General features: G+C 36.3%; 1 protein-coding gene across 3 annotated transcripts in view; it reads left to right on the forward strand.

Moving 5' to 3' along the window:
- LARS2 (leucyl-tRNA synthetase 2, mitochondrial) overlaps positions 1-14,636 on the forward strand; it is a 106,896-nt gene that overhangs the window by 39,967 nt on the left and 52,293 nt on the right. For all 3 annotated transcript variants that reach the window (XM_037890242.2, XM_043540775.1, XM_037890243.2), the window contains exons 7-8: positions 2,738-2,881; positions 12,912-13,019. In XM_037890242.2, coding sequence (XP_037746170.1) covers positions 2,738-2,881; positions 12,912-13,019 — 252 coding nt within the window. The remainder of the gene's footprint in view (positions 1-2,737; positions 2,882-12,911; positions 13,020-14,636) is intronic.

Below are 14,636 nucleotides of genomic sequence, written 5' to 3' on the forward strand. Positions count from 1 at the left end.
TATCACTGTAAAAGATAACAAAATGTTAATGGGTAACTATCTTCCACTGCTAGGTATAATGGCAAGGCAAATCAATTATCTTTATTACCAAAGTGGTATATAGTGGCCCTATATGCAATATTGGTATGCCAAATGATTGATGTAGATTGGATTTGTTTATTTCATGGCTCCTAATGTCATAGAACGACTCCTGCTTACTTAGGGTGCTGTCCTCCTCCTAGCAAAGTTATTGGAAGATTTACCATTGACTTAAATGGGATCAGGATTGACCTCATCAGCAATAAGACTCTTCAATCTGTGCTGACACCAGTTAATGCACATCTTCAGCTCTGCCTCCAGCACACTTGAGATATGCCTTAAAAAGTCTGAAGTATCATTTATTGCAGTTATAAATGGAGTACTAGAGGACCAACTGTGGCTTTGCTAAGGCTATAAGGGTAGCCTTGAGCGAAGATGGATGTAGAGCTCCATTCCATGATTGGGAATGCCAGGCTAATAATTACCAGTTTACACATGGTTTAATTAGTCTGGGAGCTGGAGTCAGTGAAAATTAACAGAGTCTGTCTCTGTCTTTCAGCCTCTGTAAAGAACCCAGTTTATATTCATCACGACAGAATCTTGTCTCTTCTCGAAAGTGAGAGACTGCATGAGTTCTGAACACAAGTGGAGAGGATGCAGTAGTGAGACAGAAGGGACAAAACACAGCTTTAAATCCCTGATTATGACTTTCAACTACTGACTTACATGTGTTGTTGCTCTATCTTTTTCTTCATTGATTGTGATGGAGTTTCCTATTTGAAAAGTTCTTGATTGTGTAGTAGTGCTAATTAACACCACTGTCTCATGGCTAATTTAATCATAATCCAAGATTTCAACATATATGCTTCTCTTCAATATCAGCAAACCAAAATCATCCCATTTCTTCCCCGCTTTGGGTCATAGTTATTTAACAAAAGAAAACTAGTTCATACTGATACTGCTTCATTTTGGCTTTTTAGCATTTTATTATTTTTTTAATATTGTCTGTTTTATGTTCATCAGTGTTTTATTTTAACTTTGCAGTGGTCTAATCATCTTGTTAGGGAGTTCTTTATAAATCAAATGGTCACTATTTTTAGAGTCACATTTACAATGTGATATACCATTATTGAAGATATGTATTTTGATTGGCTTTGAAAATGGATTGTAATAAATTAATCTCGCATGGTCTGATATTAAGTATCTTCTTAATTTAAAAAAAGTTTGACCTTATTAGTAGGTTAAAGATAAAAGGTAGCTGAATCACATTAAGCATGAATTCTCATGAAATACTTGTATTCATGTGAGCGTGATTTGAAGATAGGAATTTAAATTTTTTATCAAAAATATCTATATTTAATTCATTCTGTCATCATTTATATTGTATAAATCAATGCAGGCAATCAGATGATGCATAAAAAGTCACTGTTACTAACAATAGTATTCCTAAGGGGAAGGGAATCAAGCAGCTACATGCTACAGTATTTCCCTTCACACAATTTGTGAAGTGGTTTTTGCTGCTTCCCAAGCACAGGCATTGTGTTTAAGAAGAAAAAAAAAGTTTTGAAATTGGGATATTTTGAAAGGATAATGATGATAAATATTCAAAATGTAGTAACATGAGAGAGAAAATCCTTATTTATTTAAATTCTGAGATTTTGAGTCTTCCCCCTACATAATAGGTTTATTTAATTTATTTCAAATAATGTGTTAATGTATAAAACATTGTGGAGCAGAGCTTTTTTTCAGTTTGACTGTAAGTCACTTTGTATAGCTCAGCTGAAGTTACTAAATGATGCCTTATATGGTGGATTGATTTTCACAGTTGCTATTATTCTTTTCTTGTTTAAATTTCCATTCATGCTTTTTTTTTTAAATAAATGCCTGTTAGCATATCTCTTTCATTTACCATGCCATGAGATTCCTTCAATCTCTTATTATAAACAGTAGAGGTTCCAATCTTTCAAAATTATGCATGTCTTTTTCTGCTGTGTATAACATGCAGTATTTGTGATTTAGGCCGAAACACAAATTGCATACATGTGATTAAGGCTGGACTTGAAGACAGATATTTTCTCCACTGTACCATTTTGTATTTTCTAGTTTACTTGGATTGATATAAATAGGAGAGCGTGATATCTAAAATAACCTACATTGAGTAGTCAAATTCAGTGCAGGAAATGTTAACTCTGTTTAACTTACTTATATTTACAGCTGACCAGTATTACTTATTGAACATTTTTATATGTGATTCTTCATCCTCTCAGGTTAGAGCTCCTTAGCTATAAATTTTCCTCATACTTACCCCCAGAGCTTTTGGATCAGTACCAGCCTATTTAATTTCAGACTATATTCTTGCTCTGTAAAGTCAATGAGAATGATATTCAGTAGTGTTTTAACTTCATTATTGAAGATAACAAATGCCCTTGGGTTAGTATACCCCCTGTTAGTACAATCAATCCAATTGTATGTGTCTTAACTCTGTAGAAAGGTAGCAGGCTTCACTGTTGGCCTTTGAGTTCTGAAGAGCACAGTGTCCAACAGATCCTCAGTTGAGTCTCAATTCATGGAGATGACTCTAATGGACATTTTTATGCAGAGATCCTGGAAGCCTTGGAAACTATCTTTGTACTGAGTACTGTCAATATCTGAGAAGTTAGATCCACTTTTTGTGACACATATACTAAAACTAGTACTTTGTTTCCTGAAACGTTTTTAGGCCATGGTTAATTGGGACCCAGTGGATCAGACAGTTCTAGCAAATGAACAGGTTGATGAAAATGGCTGTTCGTGGCGTTCAGGAGCAAAAGTGGAACAGAAGTACCTCAGACAGTGGTTTATCAAAACTACAGTTTATGCAAAGGTGAGAGTATGAGGTTTTTGGACCTCACCCCATAAAATCTTTCTTCAGGTCTTCATCAAGCTAGCAGGATAATGTTATGCATGCATGCGCGCAGACACTATTATTCCTATTTGCCTTTCTCCTCCTCCTCTAAAGTAAGAGATCTAAATAACTGGTTTAGGATTCAGCAGTGGAAAAGTCAAAAATGGGAATGGTTTGTTTTCACCATTAGGTGCTATTTGTTTATATCCAGTTTTTATTTTTTTCTCATATATGGCCAATCAGGAAGATTAGGTTTGCCTTTCACACGTGCTTCTTATAGGTAAGGATCAGTGTTTTAAAATATATTTGAGTTGAGTAACCCTGTCAGAGTGTCTTCTCCCTTCACTTGTCATGTGAATCTTCAGCTAACAACAGGGACTGAATAATCATTAATTATATTTTTTAAATTCTTTTTCCTCCTTGAAGCTTCTTCAAAATATTTGATCATTACCCATTTAATATAAACAATCAAGGCACATACTATAGGTAGATCATCTTTCTGTTTATCTACACTCCTCTTTTGTATCCACTTGCTTTCTCTGTGTTACTATGTTTTTCCCTTTTTTCTCCAGGCTACTACTTTGCTTAACCTCCAAGTATGTGCTTAAGTAACCCACCGCATAACAATCATGCACAAAGGGTCAATGATGTGTTATGCAGTCACCTTGGATGTTGCATTAATCAAGTGTACCTTGTTTCTGCACATAACGTTCTTTAGGCTTCCAGTATGTCAGGAGAGAGTTTTTTGGTTTGTTTTTAGAATTGGTTATTGTTACTGCACCTATATTCATTCATTTCTTAAAATAAAGAAAACAAAAATTGAACAAAAATGCTGTTTGCTCATATGGCACTTCACCAGTGATGACACATTTTCAAGCATAGAAAGAGTGACAATGCTTTAAATTTGTAGCAGGAACCCTTATTTGTTGACTATGCCGATACTATTTTAAGTAATCATGCCCATGTTCTCTCATTTTTCAAAACTATTGGTAAACTTTAGATACTGTCAAGTAACATTTATAGATTCTTTTTTTTAAAAAAAGTAAATTTTAATTAGCTTTTTTGTTTTGACAAATTTCTTTGGTAAAAGTATAATGGGCTTAACTGATGGCATTATTATTCAAACTGTTATCTGTGCATTTTAGAATCTTACACCAAAATATTTAGTTACTATGGTTACTCAGCTAGGACTATATGCAGATTCATTGAAAAAGCTATCTATTAGTTATTTCTGTATACAACTGTAAAATGGTATAGTTATTTTTTATGCACAGCCAGCTAAGTCTTCAAATCATGATATGTAAGGTTGGCCTTTGTTAGCCCTGCCCTCTCCTGAAGGGGTGCTACGAAAATTTCAATAACGTTTTGATATTTGGTTTTAAAAACTCATCACCAAAGAGCAGAAAATAGATACATTTCAAATGTTGCAAAACAGAAATAACTTCAATTTTTTTTTTCATGAATTCATATCCCTGTTTTTTGTCCGACTCTAGAGTAATATGTTTATACTTATTTTAAAAGTGTGGAAATTGGCAGGAACCACAAAATCCTGCCACAGTTAAGTTTATAGCTAACTCTGAGAATTGATCTCTCTGAGTGCATGTTTTTTAAACAGATATTTAGAGGCACATCCTTCCTGTGGTATATAGGTTGAGTAGCTGGATAGTACATTATGAAGTTTTAGGCATAGCTTCCTACCCAACCCATGGATGGAGAAATGGTCAGTGAAGGGACCTACCAGCTCAGTTTCAGCTTCTCCCTTGGCTTGCCCTTACACCTAACAGTCCCTTTCTCAGCACTGTGTAAGGAAACCCCTCAAAGAAGGATTCCAGCACACGGGAGTTTGTACCTTCTGGCCAGAGGTTAGGCATTCAGCCCTACCAACATCCACACACTGTGGAATCATGGGAGTTCCACTGCTGTCCCTCCGTTTGCCTCTTTTTGAGGTAGAGAGCTAAGTGGGTGTCACTGTGAATGTATTCATGGATGCATATGGTTTGTTAAAGTGCATAAATTACATCTCAGATATGAAGAAAAAGGCAACTGAGGAACTGTCTAATTTGAGTGAGGCAACAGAAGGAAATATTTCAGTGTTGTTAAATCCCATATTGATTTGCGTTTAGAATTAGAATTCTGTGCTCCATGGAAAACCTTTGATTGTGCTGTTAATATCAAGGACAAAGGAAATCTTGAAAAATATCACAGATTTAAAAAAAAAATGTTTATTTCCTACTGTATGATTTTATTTGCCAGTATTTAGAACAGCATTTCATGCTGAAAAAAGTGAAATTTGTGAGTGATGAGCACAGGTGGGATTAATAATTAACACAAAATCCTTACAAGGAGAGAATGCTCAGATTAAAAGCAAATTCTGATTAACTTGTATTAATGGTTTGTTATGCCATAGAAAAGTATTGCAGTATATAACTAGTCTTGTGTGTCCTGATTTCTTGTTTCTTGAATATTTTTCTTGTTTTATTTCTGTGGTACTGTGCAGAATGTCTGCCTCCTTACTCCACAATAAAATAAAACCAAATACTGCCTTTTAGTGGAGAAGGGATCTTGGCAGTATCTCAGCTAAAGTGCATAATGTAAGATAAAGGCTCAGTCATGAGGAGAATAAAAAAGTTGCCTTTTAATCTTTAATTTTTCAGACTCTGGAATTTTCTGCTTCCCGCACTTAAGGTTCTGTCAGATTTACCATCCCTCTGGCTGAATGGGGTGGATACAAATCCCTTTGGAGCCCTTACTCTTGAGTCATGTAAAGCACTGTCTCCCATACAGGGGCCCAGAGCACTGTCTCCACAGCTCTCTTGGCACTTGTTAACGCAAGGAGTGAACCTATATCCCCCACACAGCAACACAGGAATTACTTGTAGGCATCCAGGCCAGGCAGTTCTTTCAGGCTTAATATAAATAAAGTATAGCATTAAATGCTACAACACTATAGATCTAAATTCCTACTATAATAGTAACTAAAGCAATGGACTTTCAGGATTAATTTTTTTAAATAGAAACAACTAATCTATTGCAGTGCTTGAAGTCGGATTTGTAGAATGAATATGACTGTTTTTTCCAGTTTTCTCCAAGTGGTACATTTGTGACTAAAGAATATGGGAAAAAATTCTCTTCAGTGACATAAAGAGAGAGAGAGCTGACTATTTTAGGAACTTAATTATCTTGTCTTTTATTTATCTCAGTTGTATCTGGTCAGGCAGCAGTGTTTATTGACAGCCAGTTACAGAATATAGAAAGAGGCAAAAACTGCTGAGAATTGAGGCCCTTGCTAGTGAGATTTTGAAGCAGTACAGTACCAATGTTTTTTCTCCTTGTGTGTATATATATATATTTTTTCAGGATACTTCACACTTGGGAAATAAGATTTAAGTGTGACCTATAGTAGTGTAGAAAGAAGCAATTGAAGGTAGAGGAATAAAATAATAAGAGATTGGGAAAAATAATTAAAAATCCAGTTCTGTAAGAAAAAAAAAAGACGAGTTGGAAATACTTCAGTAGAGTATCAAATAGATGAAATATATGTAATGTTATCTTTATTTGCCACCATATTGTTGTGTGTTAAATTATAGCAAATGACTTTCTGTTGCACCATAATACTTGAATTATATTCAGTTACTGTATTGGGAGTATGGGTAAATGTAGGTAAGAACTTAAATTTTGCCAGCTTAAATTTAACAGATCTTGAGTATACCCATGGCTTCCTACTAATGTGATTTCAAACCCAGCACTTTTCCCCACTATTTTGTGTTTAAGTGTAAGACATTTTTGTTTGTTAATAAATTGAATACTTTTGAAGTAAAATCATTTGCCCACTTCTTTGTGTTATCCTCTCTTATATTCGTGGAGCAGTTCAATCATCCAGTTTCATAAGTGTCATCTGTAAGTAGAATAAAGTTTTGGTTTTACATCTTACATGTTAAGTTTTGATTTCCTCATAGGGTAGGAAGTGTCTGTTTACTTCATTTACTGTCATTGAAGTATTGAAACTCTTTGTATCGGTAAGGATATGATATCAGGCATCCATCTGTCATAAAATTCATATTTCCCTAAAGTCAGATAGAGATTCAGTTTTCTTTATTTTAAAATCTGTCACCCCACTCCAGCTCATCCCTTTTAGTGCAACAGAGGAGGGATCTCTTCTTTGTTCGGAAACTATTGGGAAAAAGTTTGTTTTAAGTCTCTGTACCCTGAATTTATTTGAATAGATCGCTATGTATAGGCTCTATTACCGTATAATTCTTGGCTAGACTACCAAAATTTGACCTGGCTTTACTTTGATTTTGTTTCTATTGAAGATTGTTATTCATGCCTTGCATTTCCCATGTCAATTATTACAATTCCTTCTTTTAGATCTGCTTAAAATTGGTACCTTTTAACCTTCAGAAAGTCACAGAATGGTGCTACTCTCTTACTTGAAAGTGGGACCATCTCAAAGGATGATATTCTCACTGACCTTTAAATCTGCCCTTCTGACTTCCATAACCTTCCTTGGACTTGCACTATTCTAACGTTTTGATCTCATTTACCTTCTGTTTTACTCACATCTCATTTACTGTACTCCTCCTTCCTGGTGTTAGAGAGTTATTTTTCTTGTGATGCTGTATCTGTATTGTAAATTTCCTTCCTTCTAGGCCAACCAAAGGGAGGGAGAGTTCCATCTAGAAAGAGAATCTGCTACTTATTTTCTTCAAGTTTCTCTTTTAAAAGCTTCTTCTTAAATGTGAAGATGGAGTTTATTTCCCTGCCAGTTTTATCCTTCTCCATTTGGCAAATAGTATTTTCTGTTTTTCATTTTTTGCAGAAGTCAGTATGATAGCTGTTATGTTTATTTCTCTGTGTGCTGGACCTACTACTGTTGGTTGTTTCTCTAGTGTTAGCTAGTAGCTAGTTAACAAATTCTACGAAGCTGTTGGCTTCAGTGGGAGCTGTACACTTATTTCTGAGGGCAGAAAATGGTTCCATGTTATTTAAGGAATCCCAACAAAATGGGCAGTGATTTTTTTTAAGTATCAGCAGTAAGAATAACATAACAGAGTTAATGATATTTAAAGTTTAAAGAGATATTTTACAATCTACAGGAAATTCCACACTGGATTATATCAACCATAATATCAGGAAAGTTTCAGGTCTAAACAAGTTAGACAATTGCCTCTTTAAATGAAATTGTATAGCTTTATATATATATTTAAAACACACAAATATATGTAATATATACATATTTGTGATTTTGTGTGTGTGTGTGTTGTGGTGGAGGGTGGGAAGATTACAAATGTATGAAACATGTTAATAAATTGATAGCATTTTAAGTGTTTCTGCATTCTGTCTCTGACTAGAGTTTCCAGGATCTTCTCTGCGGCTGGTTAGAGATTCAAGTGTGTAGTTTATTTGATCTCTTAGCTTTCTTATATATGTGTTAAATTAGCTTATTTACAAATCACAAGTATTTCTGAGAAAGATTTAAAAAATGTCTGCCAAATCATTCCCCTACCTTTCTCACCACTTTCCTCAAAAATATTCAGATCATGTCCACCCCTGGAAGATGCTCTCATATCTCAGTCACTTTTTCTGATCTGGTACTGATATTCTTTACTATTTCCTTTTTCTCCCCCCACAAATGTAGATTTATTTCTGTCGTTTTCTTGGTTATGAATGTGATCATTCTTTAATCTTTGTTTGGTTCTTTGGTACCTTACTTATGTTTGGGCTGGTCTATATTACAAAGTTAGGTCAATTTATCTACATTGCTTACTGTGAAAAATTTCACACCTGGTATGACGTAATTAAGCTGACCTGAGCCCCTGTGTAGACATTGCTAGATCAATGGAAGAATTCTTCCGTCAACCTAGTTACTGCCTCTTGGAGAGATGGATTTACTATAGCGATGGAAGAACCCCTTCTGTTGTTGTAATCAGTGTCTATGCAGCAGCGCAACAGCAGCGTTTCTAGTGTAGACATACCCTGACTCCTGATTTGTATTTCTTTGTTCATTTTGTTAGTGTGTGTATTGCCAGAGTGAAGTTTAAACTTTTGTTACACCCTTATTTGTCTTAGGTCACTTAACCTTTCTCCTTGCGTCCGTTCTGTTTGTCACTTTATTGCATTTGATTTTATTCAATTTTTTGTTTCAGACTTTGCTCTGCCAGGGGATGCCTTTATTTTCCCTGCTGTTTTTGGTGTCTAATCTAATTACAGAACTAGCTTTTGGCCACATTTATTTATATTTTCTCTATGGTTCCAAATTGTATCTTCCCTGTTTGAAAACAAAGTGAGGGACCAGAATTTTCAAACTTGGGTACCTGAAGTTCGACTCCTAAATCCATATTTCAGGCACCCAAATAAGTGTCTTGATTTTCAGTGGTGCGGAGCACCGTGCAGGCACACACTTATGTGAAGAATTTTCTGTGCTCACAAAGTGTATAAGGCTATGTATTCACTGCAGAGTTAACTCTAGTTATTTACACTCAAGTTAGTCTAGATTGAGTGAGAAGGTATGTCTCCACTGCAGTGCAAGCCAGAGCTCAGACTTATGCTCAAGCTCTAACCCCCCTTTCGTCTACACACACATATCTCAGACTCTGGCTTAGACTCAGGGTCCTAGGACTCTGCAAGAGTGGAGGGTCCAAGCCCAAGTCAATGTGGGACCCAGGGTTTGAGCCCTAATGCTTTGCAGTGTAGTGTTCTATGTCGGGGGGCATCAGTGGCTATACTGAGTGTCATGAGCAGCATCACCCACTTCAAGTCTACCATGTCTGTCGTCGTTCTTCTCCTCCTCTTCCTGCTGCTGCTGCATCATTAGTTCTGTCAAGTGCCTTTGGTGGGTCAGAAAATGCTGCCAAACTGACCAGCAGCATCACTTGGAAGTGCTGCCCACATCCTGAAACAGGAGCAAAAGCCCGAGCAAGAGAAGTTTCTGAAATAGCGATACCTCCATATTGCTGGCTCCAGTAGCTGGGAGTATACAGACCAAAATGACAACTCATCAGGCTGTGTTGGCGGGCTGTCCAAATTTCCTGTAACATGCGGTGTGGACAGTCAAATTTTCCCACACTGCACCATGAACAAGGGGCTAAAGCAGCCACATTTCAGGAGGACTTTGGGATGTCTGGGATACAGTAGCTTGGACTCAGATCTGTGTACTGCAGTGCGACCATTGGAGCCCCAGGTTTGGGCTTGGGTTAAAAAACTCTTAACCTTTCGTTGGCAATCAGTGTAGATGCTCAAGCACAGGGTTCTCAAACCAAGGGTCTGCTGACTTGAGTCCCACTAACCCGGAACTTACGTTGCAGTGTAGACATACCACAGAGTATGTTTATGCTGCAATAAAAACCCCACAGCACTGAGTCTCAGAGCTAGGTTAGATGACTTGGCCTCGCAGGCTGCAGGGCTATAATACTGCAGTGTAGATGTTCGGGCTTGGGCTGAATCCCAGACTCTAAGACCCTGTGAGAGAGGAGGGTCTCAGAGCCCAGGCTTCAGCCTGAAACCTCTACACTGCAGTTGTATAGCCTGCAGCACAAGTCCTGCAAGCCCAAGTCAGCTGTGTTCTTGCCATGGGTCTTTTATTGCATTGTAGATGTACCCACAGAGGCCATCCACACTGCAACAGGCTGCACAGTGTGATTGGATTAGGTGCACAAAGTGATTATCATCTGAGGAATTGTGCTAACCTGATCTGTAGTTTATATTTTCTGATGGGCCAGCCAACACAAGTTAAAATCTCTACCACACTCAGGTTGACTGTTTGTGTGCGTGGAATGGACATGAGTTAGGGGCTATGTTAAAATTATAAAGAAAATCCTAATAGTCATGCAGTGGATTTTGAAGAGAACAGTATCTGTCTAGCCTGTCCTGTGTCTGTTGACCTACTTGCACACTCTTAAAATGTATTTATATATAATTATTTTAAAAGAAATTATCCACTCATTGGTTTGTACTCCGCATTCCTTGCATTGGGTTATTATATGTAAGCACTCAGTATTCACTGTAGATAGAGCCCAGTATTCTTTGGAACAGGACACTAAGCAAGGTAAATAGTCTTAACATGAACATTTAGAACAGTACATGGAATAGTAAAAGGAATTGTTGGTTTATATTTCACTAAAGTTATTACATAACTTTTTTTAAAAGCAGCAGCAGCTTGGCATTCTTATAGCTATAAATCAGCAGAAAAGGAAGTGGTTAGTTGAGGATGTAAAAGAAGGTTAATCTAATAAGGAATAATAATCCAAAACAGTATTTAGCTATGGAGTGTGGATGACGAAAATGTATTATATTGTGAATCATAGAGTGAATCATAGTAAAAACATCAGTAGCCAGCAACTAGCATTTGTAGCATGTTTTAAGTATATAATTTTTGACATTTTTAGTATAATTAAAATATAATAATTGAAAAGAGCAAATTGTGTGTTCAGTAATTATATTCTGTGAAGTGGAGCCTAATTAGTGACATATAGTATGAATGATCCATGTTCCCTGGTAATTGTAAATTAACAAAATAATAAAAGGCTTTCATGTTTCATGTTGGAGCTGTGCAATTTAAGGATAAGTGATACAGCATATTGACTTCCTCTACTTAGAAATTAACTACTGAACATTGTATCAACTGTCTTTCTGTCTGACTCATGCCTCCAGCTGTATTTCTGCCAAGGTAAAAGATTTGGACAGTGCTGGAATACTCTTAGCAAAAATGTCAAATCTTATGAAGTATAGATTGAGATGGGGTTTCCATTATACCCCCCTTTGTTTAAATTCTTTGTGTTTCTTTAATTAAAAAAACCTTTGCAAATTCTGTAGACAAAATGAGCAGATTTAACACAAAAAAGAAAAGGAGTACTTGTGGCACCTTAGAGACTAACCAATTTATTTGAGCATAAGCTTTCGTGAGCTACAGCTCACTTCATCGAATGCATCCGATGAAGTGAGCTGTAATCGGATGCATCCGATGAAGTGAGCTGTAGTTCACAAAAGCTTATGCTCAAATAAATTGGTTAGTCTCTAAGGTGCCACAAGTACTCCTTTTCTTTTTGCGAATACAGACTAACACGGCTGTTACTCTGAGATTTAACACAATGCTTCCAACAGCAATCAGAATGCTGCCATGCTGTTTGTGTGCCTGAGCGCACACACTAAGAAAGCAATATGTCTATAACTGACTATATAAATGTACACAAACTGCATACAAGTTACATTAATGCAAACTGCTACATTATGGATGGGAAGAAAATAATGGATAATGTGGGAACCATCGCTGTGAATTTCTTCTTTGTTATGTGGGTAGAATCTTATCTGTAATATTGTATTAACATAACATTTTACATTTAATATACACCATTATTGTCAGTTAATATTATTTGTATTGCAATAGCAACCAGAGGTCCGTCCCATTCAGAATTGGGCCTGTTGTGCTAGGTAAAATATAAATAAAATTACAAAAATCTCATAAGGTATGTAAAACTGATGGACAGCGTCAGTCTCATTGTTATAGTATGACAACTAGTTGAGTTTGAAAAATTTAGGATAAATAAATGTGACCTATCTGAATACAATTTCTAGGCTATTGGCTAGAGAACTAGTCCAAATATAGCATTCAGTCCTGCAAACACACATGCATATGAACAGTCCTGTTGTGCTCAACAGGACCAATCACATGCATGTTTTCAGGATCAGGACTACAATTAACACAGATTTAAAGTGGTATCTTTCCTTGTTTACTTTTTCTTCCTAGTGTTCCTGTGTTCGCTGTTTAAGACTGCCATAAGGAAGCTATGTCTCAAACAATTGGATTCACCACTTTTATGGCCTTTGCCATGTTCCACTAGTTCTTGAAAGATATGAAATTGAGGGGAGCTATAGTGCAAGAACACCTTGTTCATGTTTTTACTCCTGCAGCTCTACTACTGTGCCTCTTTATAGAACTAAATTTGAAAGTGTTAATGTATGTGTTTTAATATAAGCTATAGTTCTTAACACCTCCTCCTTTATATTGTGCCAGGCCATGCTTGATTCTTTGTCTGATCTCCCTGAGTGGTATGGTATAAAGGAAATGCAAGCAAACTGGATAGGTGATTGTGTTGGATGTTATCTTGACTTCATGTTAAAGGTGAGTCAGAAATTTGACCATCCCTTTCTTTGTGTGGATTATGCAAAATGACTGAAATGCATAATGGGATTTCTCTTAATATCTAGAAGACTTTTGAAAGTTAAGGATACTATTACATATTGTTTATGTGTGTGTTTATATAGATGTGTTTATTGAATGTAACACTTTGCATCATTTTTATTCTTACTGCACTATAACATTCAAAGTTCATTGAAGATTTCCTGCAGAAAGATTGTGGCAGACCTTAGTATTTTTGTAAGTGAACTTTTACTTAATAACCCAAATCTATGGCTGATCAGAATTCACAATTCTAACCCAAAGCAAATTAAGATGTGAGATTACTTAAGTATATCAGGTTTAATGGAAATCTAATGTCATGAGACTACATTTAACCACTGGATGGAGTAAAAAACAGATATGTAGGGTTAAGATAAAATAAAGAGGACAGGTATGTTGAGCTATGTTTCTGAGGGTTCTGGTAATGATCATATCAGCTTCATGAGTCACATTTTAAAAGCTCCTGTTCTTCATTGTACTGGAATTTATTCATGGGAGAAAGGTAGTATGCATCCGATGAAGTGAGCTGTAGCTCACGAAAGCTTATGCTCAAATTTGTTAGTCTCTAAGGTGCCACAAGTGCTCCTTTTTTTTTTTTAGTAACATTTTAGTAGCTTCTCATTAGTATAAAAAGCAAGAAACTGAAATCCTTCACCAAAATTTGTTGTTTGAGTTCAGCAGTTTGGAACCCTGTAGCTGTTCAGTTCTGTCTGTGTGTCCTAGGGTCCACAAAGTCCACTGAAGAGTGCTGAGAAGTTATACATATCTAACTTTCAACTCCAGCCATTCCCAAGAAAAGCCAGCTGCATCAAGTATAAGTGTTTTTACTAATGTGGTTGTTAGCTCTTGGGACAAAAACCATACGAAACTATTTTAGTTCTTAGTAGGACTAAAGAAAAGCCAGTAGTATTTTGCAGCTGAGTCTTTAAAACTATTTTTGGTTAAATGCTTTAGGTACAGAAGCTTTCTTTGCTTAATATTTGTTTTTCTTCCTAACATTGAGTCCTGCCAACCCGCATGACCACAGAAACTTTTTAAAGCAACAGGGGTTGTTGAGGTTGCACATATATACCCCTCAAACCTGTAGATATCAGTAGAGCAACAGGGGTAAGAGATTTGTTTGTTTTTTCTTTTCTTCCACTGGCAATGGAAGAACTCCACTCTTGGGAAATCTGTGCTAAATTGAGCCTCTTTATATTGAAAGTACTATTTATTGTAAGTACTATGTTTAATGCAAACTAGATACTGAGGAACCTAAAGAAAAGTGCTGGATAAAATAGGTAGGTAGGTAAGGAGAACTTAAGAAAAGTACAGGTACACTTTGCCCTGTGCTCTGTTCACAGAAAAAAGAGAATATTTGACATCCTTTTGGAAAGATGCAAAAGTGAAATGACTCGATGATGATGATCAAGTGAGAGATTTTCAAAGGTACAAATGGTGTTAGGTACCTAGCTCCCAATCACTTCGGTAAGAGTTAGGTGCCTAATTGCTATGACCTAACATTTCATAAATGACTAATGACTTTAGGTGTTTGTTTTAATTTCTGGGAGCCCAAACTGA

This window comes from Chelonia mydas, chromosome 2, assembly GCF_015237465.2.
Source record: "Chelonia mydas isolate rCheMyd1 chromosome 2, rCheMyd1.pri.v2, whole genome shotgun sequence".
Classification (NCBI taxonomy): domain Eukaryota; kingdom Metazoa; phylum Chordata; order Testudines; family Cheloniidae; genus Chelonia; species Chelonia mydas.